The 18,415-nt window shown below is 50.0% G+C and overlaps 6 protein-coding genes across 6 annotated transcripts; 4 read left to right on the forward strand and 2 right to left on the reverse strand.

Moving 5' to 3' along the window:
- Positions 1-247: 247 nt before the first annotated feature.
- On the forward strand, positions 248-2,425 carry ASPSYDRAFT_57823 (VPS9 domain-containing protein; the record flags this gene model as incomplete). The annotated part of the gene is made up of 2 exons (XM_040849432.1): positions 248-591; positions 643-2,425. The coding sequence occupies 2 exons, from the start codon at positions 248-250 to the stop codon at positions 2,423-2,425; spliced, it is 2,127 nt and encodes a 708-aa protein (XP_040702339.1).
- Positions 2,426-2,606: 181 nt separating this feature from the next.
- On the reverse strand, positions 2,607-4,685 carry ASPSYDRAFT_952925 (uncharacterized protein). Its single transcript, XM_040853102.1, has 2 exons — positions 2,747-4,685; positions 2,607-2,658 (listed from the first exon to the last, which is right to left on the reverse strand). The coding sequence occupies exon 1, from the start codon at positions 4,457-4,459 to the stop codon at positions 2,876-2,878; it is 1,584 nt and encodes a 527-aa protein (XP_040702340.1). The 5' UTR covers positions 4,460-4,685; the 3' UTR covers positions 2,607-2,658; positions 2,747-2,875.
- Positions 4,686-4,775: 90 nt separating this feature from the next.
- ASPSYDRAFT_44896 (uncharacterized protein) lies at positions 4,776-6,640 on the reverse strand. The gene has a single exon (XM_040846928.1). It carries the CDS (start codon positions 6,281-6,283, stop codon positions 4,913-4,915), a length of 1,371 nt encoding a protein of 456 aa, XP_040702341.1. The 5' UTR covers positions 6,284-6,640; the 3' UTR covers positions 4,776-4,912.
- A 1,172-nt stretch (positions 6,641-7,812) lies between these two features.
- ASPSYDRAFT_150896 (uncharacterized protein) lies at positions 7,813-12,078 on the forward strand (the record flags this gene model as incomplete). Its single annotated transcript, XM_040842051.1, has 6 exons — positions 7,813-9,915; positions 9,970-10,249; positions 10,483-10,634; positions 11,128-11,199; positions 11,349-11,750; positions 11,833-12,078. 6 exons carry the CDS (start codon positions 7,813-7,815, stop codon positions 12,076-12,078), a joined length of 3,255 nt encoding a protein of 1,084 aa, XP_040702342.1.
- A 666-nt stretch (positions 12,079-12,744) lies between these two features.
- On the forward strand, positions 12,745-13,430 carry ASPSYDRAFT_44903 (uncharacterized protein). The gene has a single exon (XM_040846929.1). The coding sequence runs from the start codon at positions 12,772-12,774 to the stop codon at positions 13,018-13,020; it is 249 nt and encodes an 82-aa protein (XP_040702343.1). The 5' UTR covers positions 12,745-12,771; the 3' UTR covers positions 13,021-13,430.
- A 1,771-nt stretch (positions 13,431-15,201) lies between these two features.
- ASPSYDRAFT_44906 (Zn(II)2Cys6 transcription factor) lies at positions 15,202-18,318 on the forward strand. The gene is made up of 3 exons (XM_040846930.1): positions 15,202-16,769; positions 16,864-17,657; positions 17,729-18,318. Exons 1-3 carry the CDS (start codon positions 15,651-15,653, stop codon positions 18,009-18,011), a joined length of 2,196 nt encoding a protein of 731 aa, XP_040702344.1. The 5' UTR covers positions 15,202-15,650; the 3' UTR covers positions 18,012-18,318.
- The last annotated feature ends 97 nt before the right edge of the window (positions 18,319-18,415 follow it).

The following is an 18,415-nucleotide window of genomic DNA, read 5'->3' on the forward strand; positions in this document are numbered from 1 at the left end:
TCACCGTCAGCTTCGTTGGTCATGCGAAGTCGGGACGAGCGTTTAAATATGTGGAAAATTGATACCAAAAACTTGGCTATTATTACTTTTCCTGTCTTCCCCTCCGTCGCAGCGCGCCGAGCTCTTTAGTCTAGGTAATCTCCGGTCATCGTCTGAGCTCCGAGCTTGCTGCGGGGACAGCTTGTGGGTTCTATAAGAGAAGGTAGCAGGCTACCTGAGGACAGTATATTCACCTCGCTCTACGACCATGTCATCTGGTACCTCCGATGATGGCTCCGTGAAGCCTCGTCTGCATGCAACCCGCTCGTTCCCTCGAATGGATAATTCAAGCACCAGCCCCTTCATTCGGTCAAGGGCGAAAACGGTGCAATCCGTCGCAATACCGGAGTCGGTCGATGCGGATGCACTACCTCTGAGTCTGACAGAAAATGAAGGGGACGAGGATGGCGGTCCAGATTTGTTTGAGAAGCCAGGTACCTCAGGGCCCTCTGTGAACGATGAGCCAGATAGTGAGGAAGCTTCGGTGCTTTCACGAAACGTACCGAGCCAGCCGGAGGAGCTGCCGATTGAGTTAATCAGTCTTACTGATAGGTATGTTCTATTTTAAATCTTATTATTTTTCAGTTGCTAATTATTGTGTAGATTCGTTGCCTCCCTGAGCGCCCGAGTACATTCTTCCCCGCCTACAATAGACAGAATATCAAACCTTTTCCAAGATTTCTACGTCCGAGCCGAATCGCATATAGCAACACATATATCTGCACTTGCCTCCCGCATAAATCGCGATCCCTCGCCGTATCCGTCCAACAATAAAGATGCAGATGCCTCCAGCCGCCAGATGTTAACCGCGTCGGAAGTGACTGAGAAACGGACAGCTCGGAAGTTGCTTGCGTCCAAACAAGTTGACCTTGAAGAAGCTGTAGAACGAAGAGCTTGTGAAAGCATTTATGAGAAGATATGGAGACATAAGAGCACCCTGGATGAAATCAGAGATGAAAAGCTGCGATCAAAAACAGCGGCATTGCTTCTGGTCGGGATCAACCTAAGAGAGCTAGGTGTTGACATTGATATAAATGCAGTCGACGAGCAAAGCCAGAAGGAAGCTGATGACTGCTTCTCAACTGCTCGTGATTGTCTCACGAGAATGGACGAGGACAAATATCCATTAGGGAAGCTCCGGCATCTTGCTGCGACTCACAAAGCGATTGTGGATGCTCTGACTAAGTTGTTGCCTTCCTCTTCCTCCGCCGACGAGATTTTACCAGCTCTGATATACACATTGGTTACTTGCCCGCCTGAGGGAATCAACATCATAAGTAATCTTCTTTTTATTCAAAGATTTAGAACGAGCAGTAAGGTCGACGGTGAAACTGCATATTGCTTGACCAATCTAGAGGCTGCCATTTGCTTTCTTGAGAATGTGGATCTCTCCGAGCTTCGCGCAGAGGAAGGAGAAGCGGGCCAGGTAAAAGATCCCGGGATTGACTCAGTACCACTTGCTGAAAGCACCCGTCCTCCTCGACCCCTTCCAGAGAAGCCCATATCATCTGTTTCATCCGTGAATGCTTCCGCTGAACCTCCAAAGCCGATTGGAACCGAGCCATCCGATACACTGCCAGGTCCGACAACGCCCCAGCAAGGTCGTTTGAATACCCTCTTGCAACCCCCTGCAAAAGTTCTCGGAGCTGCCAACGATGCGGTCCGCAACACCGCCGACCAAGGATTGAAGAACATTAGCGCAACGCTTGACAGCAGCTTCAGCTTTCTATTCGGCCGTCTCAAAGAGCTGCAGTCCAATCAGATTCCCGGCAAAGATGGATCACCAGGCCCTGTTCTGCCAAAAACACTAGCGGAAGCTAGACGTCTAGTTACGTCCCCAGCATCCAGTGACAATCCCCAGTTGAATAATGAGGCAGGTGTCTCGAAAGAGCCGTCACTCCCAGAACAGTCTCGATTGAGACGGATCGGATCCAAGGCGGAAGACACCTTCACGGGCCTGGTCGGTGGACAGAGGACTCCTCGTGATAGAAGTACGGATAGCGCGCGAACACAGGGATCCAAAGCGTCAATACCTACTTCGAACCTTTCGAAAGATGATATCCGAGCGAACCCCAATTCTGCGTTGTCAACCCCCACACTTGAGTCTGTGAGGAGCTTTGGGAACACGCTCAACCCGCTTAATCATATTCCCGGAATGATCAGAGGCTTTGGTCGTGCTACACCCGAATCACCCGCGCTACCTTCTCTCTCAAGCCGGACGAAAGCACAGCCATCTACGAGCGACACCAAGATTGAACCGCCAATCCAAAGGTTTCTCCAGGCTCAAAATGCGAACGAGCTAACAATCGGAGATGTAAGCGTTTTACTTGAAGATTACAAACGTATATCTGCAGCACTCTTGAAGCAGGGTTCCGAATCCATATAACGTCTTCCATCAATACCAACGGAAGTGGGTTGTTCGGTCCACGTTTCCTTTTGAAAGTTCTGTTAAGGGGTCCTTTGGCCTAATACGTTTGTACTTGTTAATTCTGAGCCACTGCTGGTTTCGGTGATTCGGATAGGTTATCTTGCATTGAGAATTTGAAGCGGTTCTGGCGTAAATTGGAGTAAAACAACGTCATCGCTGCAAATGTGCTTCTGAAAAGGGGTATATTGATGCTTTTAATAGATGTTAGGTGTTTCTCTGATAAATGAAACATGGCGGCAATTGAAGGCGTTTCACAGCGAATAGGACAGCCATCCTCACATGATATAGTATCAGTCATCCACATCGCTCTGTTTCGTGCAGAAAAGGCAGAAGAAATATTATCATAATAAGACGTAACTTGCAAGGAAGAGCGGGACCCTAGGAGATAGTCATTTCATAGAAACGCTCTCAGGGCGAACGCCCACGAAGGACCTCCGCACCGCCCGCCCTCATCTCTTCAAACTTCCCAGTAATCTCTACCGACTGTTCCTCAACCATCTCGTGTCTCCTCTTAACCTCGGCCTCAAACACAGCCGCGGTTTTGCGACGTGCATGACGCAGGTCCTTCATCTTCACCATCATCTTGCTGAACTCCTCTATTAGTAGATCGCCACATCCTTCCCACTCATTCATTGAAAGCTTCGAGAAATATTCTCCGCGCTCTTGCTCGGTTAGCCGTAGAAGGAATGAGACCTTGTCTTCTTCTTTTCCTTTCTCCGGCGGATGTTGTGTCTGTGCTTCTTTGGCTGGCCTGGGTGCCCTCGGAGTTGGGGCGTGGTCAAATGGCTCAGCTTGCAGTTCACCGAAGGATTTGGTGCATAAGATTTCGGGTGGGTAGTCGGGTTCGAGATTGCGTTTCTTTGCTTTAGGCGTCTCTTCTGTTCCCATCCGTCTTATTGAAGTGCGACGCGAGAATGGATCATTCATAGAGGAGTCGTTTTCAAGATCATCAAAATTTGTCATGTCAAAGACATTGAGGGACTGGAGACTATCATCTGGACGAGGGTTGTCATCTGTGAATAGACCTAGGCCTTCGTCTGCGACTCTAAGGAAGTCGTCGGCTGCTTTGTCGTTCTCCTTCCCTCTGGCTCTGTCGCCATCCATTCCTCGCTCCTTTCGAGAATGGGACCTAGTAAGGTTGGGACTCCGCCGCGTAGGGGTCAGGTCCAGCTGGTCGAGGAGAGACGGCTTGGGCGGACTGAATCTAGTCCTAGGTGTTGTTGTTTTGCTTCGTGTAAGAGTTACTTTCCTGCTACTAGCAGGAAGAGGCTTTGAGGCCGATGCAACTGGGATGAGGGACTGGCGTTTGGTGGGCTCCGTATGTTCCTCGACATCAGATTGATATGTTCTCCTATTGGCAGACCAGAAGTGCTGTAGCTTTCTACTAAGAGGCTCTTCACCGCCGCGGTACCTAGGAACGTAACGTTGCTCATCCGTATCGTTCGACTGCTCATCGTCACCAGCCGTGGAAGTAAGCTGGCTTGCAGCGTCCAGGTCGTCCAAGTCAAATCCAGCTGACTTTAGCGCTCTATCACCGAGGCCCTCGTACCATTTGGACTCATTTGTACGACGAGCTGCACGGAGCTGGCGTGGAGGCGATGGTGACGGCCGTGGCGACGGCTGGGGTGGCGAGAGCTGAACAGGCACATTCACATTTGGACGAATAGTGGGTGACAATCGGTATGGCGCTTCATCAATTCCAATCACACTTGTTGCTGCAATTGTCGACTCATCAATACCTTCCACATCAGTGTCGAAGGCGTCTCTGTGGACGGGTTGCTCGGCAGACCCATTGTCCTGAAATGGTGTGCCATATCGATCTATTGGCGCCTGTCTATTGGTTGAAATGGGGATAGGCGCAACCAGGGCTGTTTGAGGAACTTCAACACGAGCCTGCTCAGCTAAAGTCTTCCGGGCCTGGTTTGGCGGTACATTTGCTCGTGGATGGTGCTGGCGATTCTCCTTTGAGTGCACATAGTCCCCGACACCCATGTTTAATTGAGTTTAGCTTGGATGCGGGGAGAAAGAGTGAATGGCATGCCGATGATGCAAGGCCAAATCTTGGGCAGGATAAATAAGATAGGCTATATGCGTACAGTTTCCAATCGGTCTTCTCGTGGATGACTTGGAGTTGGGAAGTTTGTCTCTGAGCCGGCGTTGTTCGAAATTCATGCGAGACGCGTTGGGTCCTCAGGCACGCGATGGCTTGGCACTAGTACGTACTACCGCCATGCCACAGCACCGATACAATCAGAGTGAATGCTTGATTCTTCATATTGAAATTTTTTTTTTTTTTTTTTTCGTATTTCGGGTATCTGGTGGAAATAAAAGGTGATGTTTCCATATTGACATACATGTCCATAACTACATAGTATATGTAAGAGAATTGCCGGGAAGTAAACGTTTTATATATACATTGGGGGTTAGATCTCTATCTCTCTGAAATCAACTGGAATCGGATGAATGCAGAGCCATCTCGTTGACGATGTGCAGATCCTGCATTTTGGAAGCAACTCCACGCTTCCGTTGTTGGGCCTTATCCATGTACTCTTTCGACTTGGCAATTTCCAGTTCTCTCTTCTCCATGGCCGCTCGTCGTTCTTGTCTCGCTTCCACATTATCAGGCTTCGCCGTGGACATGAAAACATCATTATCGTCATCAACGTTACCCATCCCGGGATAATTAATTTCGTCTTCATCAATACTGTTTCCAGACGGCAAGCTTGAAATGAGCAGATCGGCGATCCAGAGAGACACCATGCCCCGCAGCTCAAGCAATTCCGGGCTGTCTGAATACGGGGGCGATGTAAGAAGCCCATCCATCCTCGCGGAAATCCTATAGGCCTCAGCCAATTCATTCGCCCTAATTCCAGCTGTGAGCCTTTGATATCTCTCCTGCCAGTCGTCTCGACTGCCGTTCTCAGAGTTGGCATCTTCGTCTTCCCAGGCTTCCCTCAGCGAGGCTGGATCTCGGTCATCGAGATCCCTCCGTGCAGCCACGCTTTCTTCTTGTGTGACGTATACCCACAGACCAAACATGGCTGGATAGAAGTGCAATGCATCTATAGCGTTCGGTGCATGCTTTTGGTATGGATGCTGAATTATGAGTGTCTCGTAGTATTCCTTGGCATCTTCGAACCCTTTCCTAGTGAATAAGAGCCTTGAGACACCACCAGGCCCGTTATTTCCATCGCTGTCGGCTAATGCGCCTTCAGATACTTTGCTAGATATCTGGTGGTCTTTCCGTAGTAAGATTTCTGCGCCGATACCCCATCGATCCTCAGAACGCACGTCAATTGGTTGGCCTCTAAACCGTTCTCGAATTAACAGGCCCCATGCCTTGCCCGCACGGATATAGTCGCCATCAAGAAGGCACCGATGAAGCACAGAAGTAAGCACCGAAAGGTGGTGAAGCCGGAGATTCCCTTGATGTGCTGAAGACTGAGGCGTATATAAGGGGGGTGAGAGGTTCGACAACTGTTTCTCAATTGAACGACGATTGTTTACTTTTTGGTTCTTTTCTTTGACCGGTCCATGTGGGAAATGGCCACCAGGTAATTCCTCGTCAAAGGGGAGACCTGCAACGCGGTACTGGCCGACTTCCTCAGGAGACAAGGTCACAGATGGGTTCGTGGGTCCAAATTCCGACACAGCATCAGTGGTCTCGCCATCTTCGCCGTTATTGTCGCTTTCTTCTCCCGTGTCATACTGGTTCTTGCGCTTCCTAGATTCATACTTCGCAACCCGAACACTCGGATTTTGTTGCCAGAGGGGAAGTGGTAGAGAGAAGGCTGATGCCGATGGGGTGAATGCCATGAGGGTTTCTCTGGTTGGCGAGGACTCGCACGTTTCCCTTTCAAAGGCTGTAACACTTCCCCCCGGTGGTAGACAGCTGGGCAATCATCTGGCTTATGCTCAGCTCATGAGTTACGAATCTGCTTTAGTTCCTTTATAGGCTCTTGACATGTGCTCCTTGTTATTAGCCACCGGTAACAGAGGGATCAAATCATGTGGTGTATGCTGACAGCTTCAAGACGGATCGTCGAATGTACAGCACAAGCCAAGCTCTGTACATTTTGCTTGCAAGGCGTCAAGGCATTCGCCTCAGGCCCCACAATTTCCAGAATACTTACACGTGATATTACTAATCCATACGCCATCACATGATCATCAGGAACCATTTCGGGAGCATGCTAGCGCCCCGAAGAATTGCTTTTCCATTTTTACCGAGCGGTAATTACTAATACCACGCTGTCTGAGGCTAGACGAAACCGCCACGGAATCCAGCACGCCCTGTGTCTGTGATGCGCTGCCACTCCTTTCCATGGCTCGAGGGCTGTTTATATTCTTGGGATGGATTCGTAGAGGCCAACCAAATCAGTTTTCAGGGTCACAGGTATCCAGCGAAACAGATCCATAAGTACTTCGCAGAGGCGTCGATGAGCCATTACTAACCCGGTACGGAGTACTACATGTAATAATAATCAGCCCTTGTACAACTTGTCAGCAGCCGACCGGAAGGAGGAGCGTTATGGCTCACTTGCCTTCAGCATCAACCATCAACGTCGTCACATCCTCTGCCCTCAACCTTTCTCCTCATTCCTTCAACGCTGCTACCTCTCCGCCTTAATTATCAAGAGTCCTCCCTTCTTCTCGCCCGCTCTGTGTGTTTCATTCCTCCACTCGACGGCGTTACAGTTCACATCGCTAGCGCGGCGATCGTAGAACACCCTGTTTCCGTGATCCTTGATCGTCGACCTGCCATATCTCACCGGCCATCTGGCGTTTGTCGTGCCGCTTGTCCCTACCACGTTCGAATTCAAAACGTACATCCAATCCACTGTACTCGGAAACCTCGGATACTGGCACTTTCTCCAATTCAACCGCAGCCGCTGCAGCCTCCGATAGAGCCCGCTTCCATAGACAACCGAAAGGCTGCGGCCTGCGGCCTTACTTCTCAGCCCGCCGAGACGTGACATACACACCTTTTTGCACACAAATACCGGGACGATAAAGAAGACCGGGGTCATCAAGTTCTGCCTAACCTGAGCTTTCCAATGGTAAGTTCATAGTTTGGTTCATTCAGATCTTGAAACCGGGGCGGCGTTGAGTGCAGCTTCTGGAGTTCCGTCATCGCCTCCAGACCAAATTTGCCTGCCTTGCTTTCAATAGTGGTCCTGATATTATCCACTGCCTTCTTCTTTTTCCTTCACTCACCTTCCCGCTAAGTCCGTTCTCGACGAGCTCTTACTAATTCGAACGCACTGTTAGTCATCGTGCCGTGAATGGCAATAGGTGGTTTCTAAGCTTCCATCGCCACATCCTGATCATTGGCGTATGTTACTATGGGCCAGTCTTCTTCTACTCAAAGAGAACAACGCCATCAATTTCCCAGCGAACATACCATACCTCATCAACGCAGTTACATTCGTAATAGGCATGAAGACATGAATAACGGGCACAACACGGAGCAGGTCGGGGGCATTGACCCCCTGACAAATCAAGAGGCAGGCAGTAGCGATGTGCCGATGATCCATCCTCGCGAATTTACTTCGCCGACCGAATCATGGCAATCGCCAATCGCAACCTCTGGCGACATACCGGATCATTCAACGCAAATGGGAAGTATTCAGGAAGAATCCGGATCGCAGTATGAAGCCAGTCAGCAGGATTATCAATCGGCAATTCTTGCTCGAGTGGCGAGAAGGCAGTCCGCGATGTCAAGATTGGGATCGAGGATTTTGCCGAACTCTGTTATTCGCGGGCTTTTGAATAGTGAAGAGGAAACTCCAGCGGAAGGCCACGCCCATCGACATGGTATTGTCTCCAGGACTATACCAAGATCGGAGGTCAATCAAAGTAGCCCTCGGTTCAGTCCTTTCGCGTCCTTGAGCTCGAGGGGTGGTAATCGAAGACGCTCGTTCCGTGGACCTTACTTTAATCCACGCGACACGGCGATGAACTCGCATAGCGGATATTCAGGGACGTCTTCCGGTGTCTCGGCAGAAAGCCCAGCTTCAGCTGGAGGATGGCGGCGAAACGTTCGACTACGCCGTGTCGGACACTCTATATCGACACCGATCGCCCAAATGTTCGGCCAGCCATCCTCTGATCCGTCTCATGAACAAGGTGCTGAAGACCCTCACATTTTCCACAGTCCAGACCCCGTGGATTTTATTCCTCACCCGGGGCCCATTGATACTCGCATGGATTTTGATCCACCGCACGAACTTGATTCTGGGGAACCCGCGCTAGGCGACCAGCAGCCCACATCGCCTTTGCTGTCGTCGCAAAACCAGTCCAGTGGGCGGCATTTTCCGAGTTTACTACGGGCACGGCCGTCAAGGGCTTTGCGCCGAGAAGAACAAACACCCCTATCGCGCGTTCTTCAGCTTGCGGCTACTGCCATCGCGGCCCAACTTTCCGGTGGACCTAGCCCAGCCTTACCCAATATCCAATCTCTGGGTAATAACAATGACGGCCAGGACGGCTCTCTAGAAAGCTTCATACAGAGCTTACAGCGTGCCACCTCCGGTCCACAACCTCCCGCAGATACACCTGATACCCGAGAGGAGGAACGGCCGCCAACGCCGGTTAATTTCATGAGGGTATTCCGGTTCGCTAATTCAGATAGCCCCCGCTCCCCCGAAGCATCCAATCGCGCGAGAGCAGAATCAAGTGATGCTCAGAATCATGAAGACAATATGGACACGGATCACCATGCGGACGGACCTGAAGGTCGAACAGTCACTCTTGTTGTCGTTGGCGTTAGGTCCGTTCCATCTGGAAACAGTCCATCATCCGGCGATCAGCAACCCGCGGCACTGCCGGGTTTGGACGCCCTGCTCCGACTTCCCTTCTTAGCTCCAGGGACCATGCCACCTCGCGTCGGATCACGCCCAGCAGCGACCACCACATCTAGTCGTCCGAACCCCGGTGTGCCTAGTAATGATGATATTCCCCCACCACTTGGATCGTCGAATGCATTGCGAAGAACGTCAGATGCCGGCAGTCGTGGACTTCCCTCATCACTACCCTCGATTGTATCGGACAGCCCTCCAGGTCCCCATCCACCTCCATCGACCCCGGCGGAACCGGGACTCTCCGCTGTTTCGTCTGGTGCTTCAACCCCCAGCCGGAGGTTATCTACCACCTCGGCCATGTCCCCAACTGTCCTACCACAATTGAATGAAAACCGCTCCATGCAGCCTGCCGTAGAGACTTCGGATGAGGCCTTCCCACTCAGCACTTCTCACCAGCGACGCCGAAGTGACTCTGAGTTTGCGCGCCACCGCGAACAATTGGGCTCAGGGGCCGCTAGGCGTAACGGAGTTGTGGAACCTGATAATCATAATGCGCCAACTGGTAGAAGTTGGTTAATCTACGTTGTTGGAACTAACCTCTCGGAAAACCACCCTGCATTTGCTGCGCCGAGCCTGTTCACTGATGTAAGTAAACCTGTTCAGTCGCCTGGGAGTTTGTTTGCTAAAACCCGAGTTCAGAACCCGACCTACGAAGATATGGTCTTACTCTCGTCACTTCTTGGCCCCGTCAAGCCCCCGGTTGCTACCCAAGAAGACTTAACCTCCGCGGGAGGCTTGTACCGTGTGGTGGAATATGGAGGCTCTCTTTCTGCGGAGTCAGTTGATCACTCTGATTCTATTCAGCTTGCCGAAGGTGAACGCTGTTTGATCTGCCTCAGCGAATACGAAGCGGCGGAAGAGGTTCGCCAGCTGACGAAATGCGAACACATTTATCACCGAATATGCATTGATCAGGTACGTTTCATTCCAGCATCTGTCGTTTGGTTATTCTGGACTCGAAGCTTATTTATCTAGTGGTTAACAACGGGCCGCAATTCCTGTCCGCTATGTCGAGGTCAGGGTGTTGCCGACAAGTCAGGGGCTGGACCATCAGCGTCTGACACACCACGCGCAACAGCCGCTTAGTCGCATACTGTCTTACGGCCGTCACTGTCCGAGTTTCATTTTTTTTTCCCGTCACGTAAAAATTAGCATGGCGTTTTTACAGCAGTTTTTACAGCAGTTTTTACCATTTCTGCCCTTTGTCGTTCTTAGCTTCAGATATCCACTGCTGCATCACATCATTTGATTTTGGTCGTTGGGGTTCGGATACAGTTCAAGTCAAATCAGTGCTCATGATTGGGGTTTGAATCAGGCTTTTATCAGCCGTACTGCGTGCGAGCCTGAATAGAGTCTTCTTTGGTTCGGCAGGGAAATATCTTGTTTACCTTCGTGGAGCTGTATTACTTTCTCCGGTTGCATAGAGCATTTAGCATATCTCAATATGAACATCCATGACAATTCCTTGAAATACTCTATGATCAAATCAAGAAAAGGGTATGTCTTCTGATATTCGCATAGCTATGGAAGGCCTATTTATATGTGTTACACCTCAACGCTAGTAATAAGCGAGATCTCCTGTGTAGCCTATATGATGATGCCTTTGCTCACTGTACAAAGGTAAAATACCCTTCTTCACTGTCAATATCAACAATTTCATGGCCTCAAGGACTGGTTCAAGTCCGTCCTATATCGACAAATTGTGCCCCGCATTCGGTGCTGATGACTAAACCAGTGTGCCCCGCGCTCAAATTGACCAGAGCTTGGTTGATATCACTATCACATTCAACTTTCCAGCCCATTGACCCATCCAGAGACGCACATACGTCCGTAAACCTCTTCCAATATCATCATAAAGTGCAAACCGTCGTGGTTAAATCCGAACGTGGTCAGTCACCCAAGTTCTCATCCGGAAAACCCGACCTAATCAACACCGAAATCGGCAACTGAAACCGCGGGCTCTAGAGTCAAGGACGACAGCAAAACGAGAAAATAGGTCAAAGCAAGCATAGAGATAGAAGATGGATCCTATCCGCGTTACGGTCCTCATATCCGGCTCCGGGACGAACCTCCAAGCTGTAATCGACGACACAACTCTCCCTGCAAAAATCATCCGGGTTATCTCCAACCGCAAAGACGCCTTCGGTTTGGAGCGTGCGCGCCGTGCTGATATCCCCACACACTATCACAACCTCGTGAAATACAAAAAACTGCAACCTGCAACGCCGGAGGGCGTGCAGCGTGCAAGGGAAGAGTATGATGCCGAGCTCTCGAGACTAGTGCTAGACGATAAGCCCGACTTGGTTGCTTGTTTGGGGTTCATGCATGTGCTTTCAGAAGGTTTCTTGGGACCGTTAGAGGCGAAGGGCCTCAGGATTATAAATTTACATCCGGCTTTGCCGGGGGAGTTTAATGGGGCTGTATGTTTTCTGTTCCGTCAAGCTATTTATTTACCTCTTTCTTCATGTTTGAATGGTGTTTGCTGATTTACTATTATTTCAGAATGCCATCGAGCGGGCCCATCAGGCATGGTTGGATGGTAAGATTGAGAGGACCGGAGTCATGATTCACAATGTGATTTCCGAGGTGGATATGGGGAAACCGATTCTTGTAAAGGAGATTCCGTTTGTGAAGGGCGTTGATGAGGATCTGCATACGTTTGAGCAGAAAGTGCATGAGATTGAATGGGGAATTGTCATTGAAGGGTTGCAGAAGACGATCGAAGAAATCCGCTCGACAAAGTCATAGGTTTTAGGTGTCTGACCACTAGATTTAGGATGTTTCACCACTAAAGAAGAACGGGATGCGGATTGCGGAATATGGAGAAACGGCATCGTGATACCAATTTGTATTATAGCTTGCTAGCTCACGTTTTATAGAGTATGCATATCATTTGGCCATCAATTGCCGGGCCTTGTCGATGTCAACCGGAAGTATAACTGTTAGGTAGTGATATATTCCTGCTCTCGACGGTACAACTATGCCTTTCTCACGTTGCGCAGAGCAGCTGACTCTTCGTGCTTGTGCAACTGAAGGCCCCCGGCCCAATCTTGGAGTTTGATTGTGCACCAAAAACATCGACCACGACAAGATCAACTTGAGCAGGCGACTTCCCACGTCTTCTAGTTTCTAAACAAATCGTGACGCGCACATTGAGAACCTGCCTTGTTTTCGGTCTTATTTGATTTTATAAATTGCCCTTCTAGCCTGTTTCCTTTGATGCAGGCCACTGAAGCAACTGAGGCCGTAGTAACACTAACCAGCCCATCTGCCGCCGCATGTCAGCTTGACAGGTTGAGATATTTCTTTTGAAATGGAGTGAGGCCCCGACCGAAAGTACTGAAAACGGAGATAATATGCTGTCATCGACTAATGCAAGTACGAGCTTTAGACCATCCCAGAATTCCCTGTGGATCGTCCTCCATCGTCCAAGCAGGAAAGATGTGTGGCTTGGCTGGCTTCACCTGTTTCCTGATCTCATCATCCCAGTCGGCATCTTCGACATGGTCCCCTCCGAATCACCAGGTGGAATGGATCCCGAATACCTACCAGGATGGCGATCCTTCAGTTGTATTATGGATTTCCAGGATCCCCGCCACTGAACGTGTTCAAGTCACTAGTCTACCAGCTGGCGCGCCTTGGGTCTTGTCCAAGACCATGAGGCCGTTTGGTTTGTGGGCCCACGAATAATCTCAAATTTCGACCAGGAAGCAGACTATAAGCGGTCTGTCCATTATTTGAATGGAGGAGGAATTACCGTTGAAAGAATGAGCCCTACGATTGGAAGCTAAAGAAGCCATGATCCGAGGCCCAAGCTCAAAAATCAGCAAGCCCGATAAACAGCGCTAAATTGGGCTTCGGTGTTGAGGATTGAAATCAATGAAGTCACTCTTTCAATCCCCGACGAGGATTTGATTCCTTTTGGGAAGGACAGGGATCATCATTCATCGCGCAAGACAGGTCGTCCTAGTCCTACTGTCTTACGATGAAGTCTGTCCTACTGCCTAGGTCGTCGCGGAGCATTAGCGCTGGACGATTCGAGCAAGTTGGAGCATAAGTGAACTTAATAATGCATTATTCTGCATCAGCCTGGAGTCTAAGTGCATTACCATTTACCAATGTATTTTTTATACTTCACTGAGTCATTGGCCGCTGACATGCTAAAGCGAGGCTAGAAATCCACCTGTCACGATCCTGTAAGAAAGTTGAATCTTGATCATGAACGTGAATCTTAATTTCCCAGCCAGAAGAGGTTCCTCCACTTTCATTGAGTGACAAGCAGTTATCCACCAGTAGACTACACCGGTGTACGGACTATGGAGAACGGGCCAAGGTACCAAGTTTTCACCTCGCACCTCCCACGTCCGTGCTGTCCGTGGCGAGTTTGATTTGGGGGTTGAAGGCCAATGGTTGGCCCGAGATGCTGGAAATTAAACCGCCAGTTCCGAGGCAAGAAACCAACCATTGGAACCAAAAATATCTCTGGTAGCGGCATCCGCCGTCATACGAAAGGACCGACGGGGAAAGCTTCCTGGGAGCTGTCAGATCCTTCTGCGATCCAGGAGCACGCAGAAAGTGACGACGTCTGCGCACACTCCGCGGACAGAGCTGTTGCCGCTGGATTCAGAACTCTCCCTTGTGATTGGGGGATCGTTCGGCTTCACAGGGGAGGGTTGAAAGTTGAAACGTGAAAGGCATAGAGTATAGACTAGCTCCCTGGTCACTTCGGAATTCAGAACTGGAGGCTCAGTCATTTTCCGGCTCCACCAGCTGGGGGCAGATAATGATTCGGCAACCGTATCAACTGCTTAACCGGCGATACCTAGGTTGCGGCCCAAAAACATCCGTGAGTCCCCGTGTCAGACTCTTATGATAATTGTCGACAAAATAACAAGCTTAGCCATGTCCCGGATCTGTTCATTTCTCTGGTGATTTGCACAGGGGTCTAGTCGACACGCAGTCGACATGAGTCAGGACTGGCAAAATTCAAGGCTTCTCGAAGAACATATTGAATCCTGAAATTTCCTTTCTTCCGAGGGATAGAACGGCGCTTGAGCCCGACATCTGTTCTTGAGTCTCGGCTTTCTTTTGACTAACGCCGTTCAATCAGATCTCACTGCTACCCACTTTGCAGCGTTGCAATTTCAATGGGGCATCAAGTTGCCAACAAGACTTAGCATCTACCTTCTTTTCCGAGAAGTTCCATGCGCAAGACAAGACCGCCTTTTTTGGTTCATCCAATGCAGGAAGCTTCTGGCCCACCGCACCTATATGATGCACCTGATAATGCAGTTTAGTCAAGAATAAAGGCGGAGATGAACAAGGAGCCGGCATCTTGGCTTTACCGTTTCATCATAAACTCTCAAGCACCGAATCATAAAGGAAGAACTCCGAGGAGGAAAAGAGTCCCAGAATGTGACCGAACTCCGTCATTTGGGTCAGTTCCACCTGTCAGGGCCACTAAGGGGATGGTATTAGCCACTTGAGGGCTAGCTCCGCCTCCATCGCCGTCTATCTCGGGCCTTCGGGGGCTATCAGCCCTCATCCCCGGACTCAAACTGACCATGAGAGCATCCTGTTGTGTTTATTACTCTGTCCTGTGCTTTTTGGCCCCCTCGGTGTGAGCTGTCTCCTGCACTGGCTCAGATGACCGGCAAGCCCTTGCAACTTGAACACAGGGATTCTGACGCTTACCCCAGGAATGGGCCAAGGTACGACCACGAGGTTTTGGAATGCTAGAGTCTCCGATGACACGCTGATCCATAGGGTTGATCACAGTGCCATTCCAAAAATAAAAAAAAAAAGTAAAACCCCCAAGGGCCGTCCATCCATCCATGTCATAATTTTGATTGTATAATATCCGGGTCTATTAAGGAACAGAAATAATAGTTTGGTTCCAAGGGTTGTGGTACTAGTCGTGTGCGCCAGGTCTGACTGAACTGGTGATGCAGTGACTGCCCCTTCCGGTGATCTGCCCCCGACTTCAACGATCTAATCTGACCTTTCGCCTTCTTCTTCACAACTTCCTCAACTCTTCTCGTTCCCCCCTCCAATTGTCGTCTTCGGACGCTGGCCAACTTCGATTCTCATTCCTTTCGATCCTGTTCGCTCCTTCCGTCGCTTTGCTTTATCCCCATCGCGCCATCCAGCTTCGTGCGTCCCGCCACCGCGTTCTCTGTACCACGGCCAAGGATGCATAGCTTTCTTTATCTGGTCTCCTCTTAAGCTGTCTATTTTTCTCTCTCTTCTCTTTAGCCTATGACGGACCCCTTGCTTCCCGGTTTGCTCGCCACTTGGATGCAATATCGTTCTCTGCCACTATGGCACATTCCTTCCACCCGTCTCAAGCCTCCATGACGGGTTACACCCAGGAGCCACCGCCACTTTCAGCATATTCAATCTTGGGCCAGAATCAGTATCCGGAGAGCGTTGCGCTTTGGCACAGTCCATCGACCCAGCCGCAGCAAGAGCCGCAGTCGCAGTCGCAGATTCCTGCAGCTCCATTCACACCAGCCACTCCCAAAACGCCATCTCTTCTTCAGCCACTACCGGATCAAAAAAAGCACAAACGTACTAGAAGCGGCTGTTTTACTTGCCGATCACGTCGAATCAAATGCGATGAGAATCGACCGGTTTGTGAGCGATGTCGAAAAGGCAGCCGAGAGTGTGTCTACCCTACTTCAACAACGGGCCCAGCTTCGAAATCCGCACCTCGATCCGTGGCAAAGACCAAGGCTTCTCGACCGCAATCCCGTGGGAGTGACTCTTCGGGCCATGTTGAGGCGGATGAGGCTACTAGCACTTTGGAGCCCATTGTGGATGAGGGAGAGGAGGCGGAAGGTAGCCCGGAGTCAAGTACCCATCAATCGCCGACTACGACCTCGGGGCCCACCATTCCAACTGGGTCGAAATCTAAGTTATCCAAAAAGAAGAGCAGCCAATCTTTACGCCGACGGAAAACGAAACCACAAACCGTGGCAACCACAGACCCACTGCCCGGTCGCAAAGAGAGCAGCTCCTCACCTTCAACGGAGGCCTCGTCCCGGTTTGGATCAATCAGTGCACGATCGGACAGCGTCGGATTCTATCCTTTCGACGCTGTTGGCGATCCTAGCACGGCCCACTTGCCCGAGGATATCCGTTTCTACCTCTCGTTTCACAGGGACTTCATCAACTATCGACACTATTTCTTACAGTCGCGGAGTGCTAACTTTGTGAACCAAACGGTCATCGGCTATGCCATACAATATGAGCCATTGCTGTATGCGGTCGTTGGGTTCTCGGCCTACCATCATTGTGTGCAAACCAGTACAGGAAAGTTGTACACGTTCCTTAAATACTACAACAGGGCTTTATCACTCTTGCGGAAATCACTAGGCTCTGGAGAACCGTATAGTGAAGCAACACTTGCTACTGTGCTCGTGCTCACTACGTTCGAGGTATGTTACATTGTTCATGCTGCGTGTAATCCTCTTAGCATTCGTCCGTTCCTGTAGTCTCCGACTTCTGCTTACAGTTCCTCGCCATGCCTAGGAATTTATAGGTGATTGGGTCAATCTAGTTGATCACCATCAGGCAGCTCATGTCTTGATTCGCGAGCTTCTAACTCCTGAATCCGCTAGCTCGGATGACATTCACAGGCATCTTTTCGAATGGTATGCTCGATTTGATATAGTAGCCGGCATTGTTTCGGGGAACGAGATGGTTCTAGGAAGAGATTGGTACATCACGCGAGAAGAGCATGATGCCATGGAAGCTGCTAGCAATCCGGATGACATTGAGAAACAACTAGCCTTCACTGCCTCGATTAACCGTCGCTTTGGCCTGGACATGGCGTCGTTGTACGCTAAACTCTCACGCGGCATGATCGATTTCGGAGAATTCATGGCTGAGAACGATAAGCTCGGTCAAAGTTTGGAACAGATCAAGGACATTCTGAGCCGGTTCGCTACAGAATACGTCATTCAAGACTACCCTGACCAGAAGCCTTTGACAGAGGATGATCTCGTGGATCCATATGTACCTGGTGGTTTGCACTACGGCCCGTTGTGGGATGCCAATTTTGCTTGGATTGACTATTACTCCACAAAAGCCATGTACAGGTTCCAGTTCCTCATGACTACGCAGCAGGGTACGATGGATGAATTGTTAGCGCTGTCGTACGAACAGGTTCGTTTAATCGAAACCATTGAACGATGGCCGGACAAGGAAAAGGGATATATCTTCGGGTTCAAGAACAGCATTGGGATGGCAAGCTTGTTTTTCCCCAGGGATACTCGGCATCTTAACTGGAGTAGAGGGATTTTCGCTCGCACGGAGCGGCAGGGGTAAGTTCCGAGGCAGCTGTAACTCGAGCACCATAACTTACCTGAAGCTAATGGATATTACTGTCGACTAGTTATGTGATTGCCCCGAAATTTCGCGCTGCTCTTGCTGCCATCTGGCAATTACCTGAAATCAACCACTGGTGGCTTCCGGACGACTCAAGCTATCCAACAATCATCCGCGAGGTGCGCGAGATGACTGAAGAACGAACAAATAACCCACGAGATGATTACCGAGAAAGTGTACGCGACATGAAAGCTGTTTTCGGGAAGCTTAACCTTGATGAGACGGAGAGTGAAGCGAGTCCTCCTTCTGCCGTCACAGATATCCCACGGCCCACAGGCTCGAGTCAGTAGTCGGTCGAAAATACTACAACCCGACCTCGCAAACATGGTGCAAAACATGACAGTTTGCAGCGCGGCGAGTTAGCTCTCCGCAGCGCTTGACAGACGAGTACCCTACTCTAAAATCGAGGAGAAATGACGACCGTGGCGGGCTTCGTATCCTAGCCCAATACGGTTTCGTTTGTTTTCTTCCATATATTACAGCAGGCCAGCACTAGGAGCACGTTTCCGGCAGGCCAAATCTTGTCGGCGCTAACTAAACGGCTTCTTGAAGTATACACATCCTGTATTTCTTCCTGATTCTCAACGCATTATACCCAATCGACATTGTTACCATTTAAATAAATGATACATTAAACACTTTTGGCATACCAGGCGACCACCTCTGGTGCTCGCACCAATACCATGACTTAAAA

The sequence above is a fragment of the Aspergillus sydowii genome, assembly GCF_001890705.1.
Source record: "Aspergillus sydowii CBS 593.65 unplaced genomic scaffold ASPSYscaffold_5, whole genome shotgun sequence".
In the NCBI taxonomy this organism is placed as follows: domain Eukaryota; kingdom Fungi; phylum Ascomycota; class Eurotiomycetes; order Eurotiales; family Aspergillaceae; genus Aspergillus; species Aspergillus sydowii.

Coding starts and splice junctions, on each gene's coding strand:
- ASPSYDRAFT_952925 (XM_040853102.1), bottom strand. CDS start 4,459: ATGGGTGTCGGGGACTATGTGCACTCAAAGGAGAATCGCCAGCACCAT.
- ASPSYDRAFT_44896 (XM_040846928.1), bottom strand. CDS start 6,283: ATGGCATTCACCCCATCGGCATCAGCCTTCTCTCTACCACTTCCCCTC.
- ASPSYDRAFT_44903 (XM_040846929.1), top strand. CDS start 12,772: ATGTGTGGCTTGGCTGGCTTCACCTGTTTCCTGATCTCATCATCCCAG.
- ASPSYDRAFT_44906 (XM_040846930.1), top strand. CDS start 15,651: ATGGCACATTCCTTCCACCCGTCTCAAGCCTCCATGACGGGTTACACC. Junction 16,770..16,863: donor TCGTGCTCACTACGTTCGAG/GTATGTTACATT, acceptor CGCCATGCCTAG/GAATTTATAGGTGATTGGGT. Junction 17,658..17,728: donor GCTCGCACGGAGCGGCAGGG/GTAAGTTCCGAG, acceptor ACTGTCGACTAG/TTATGTGATTGCCCCGAAAT.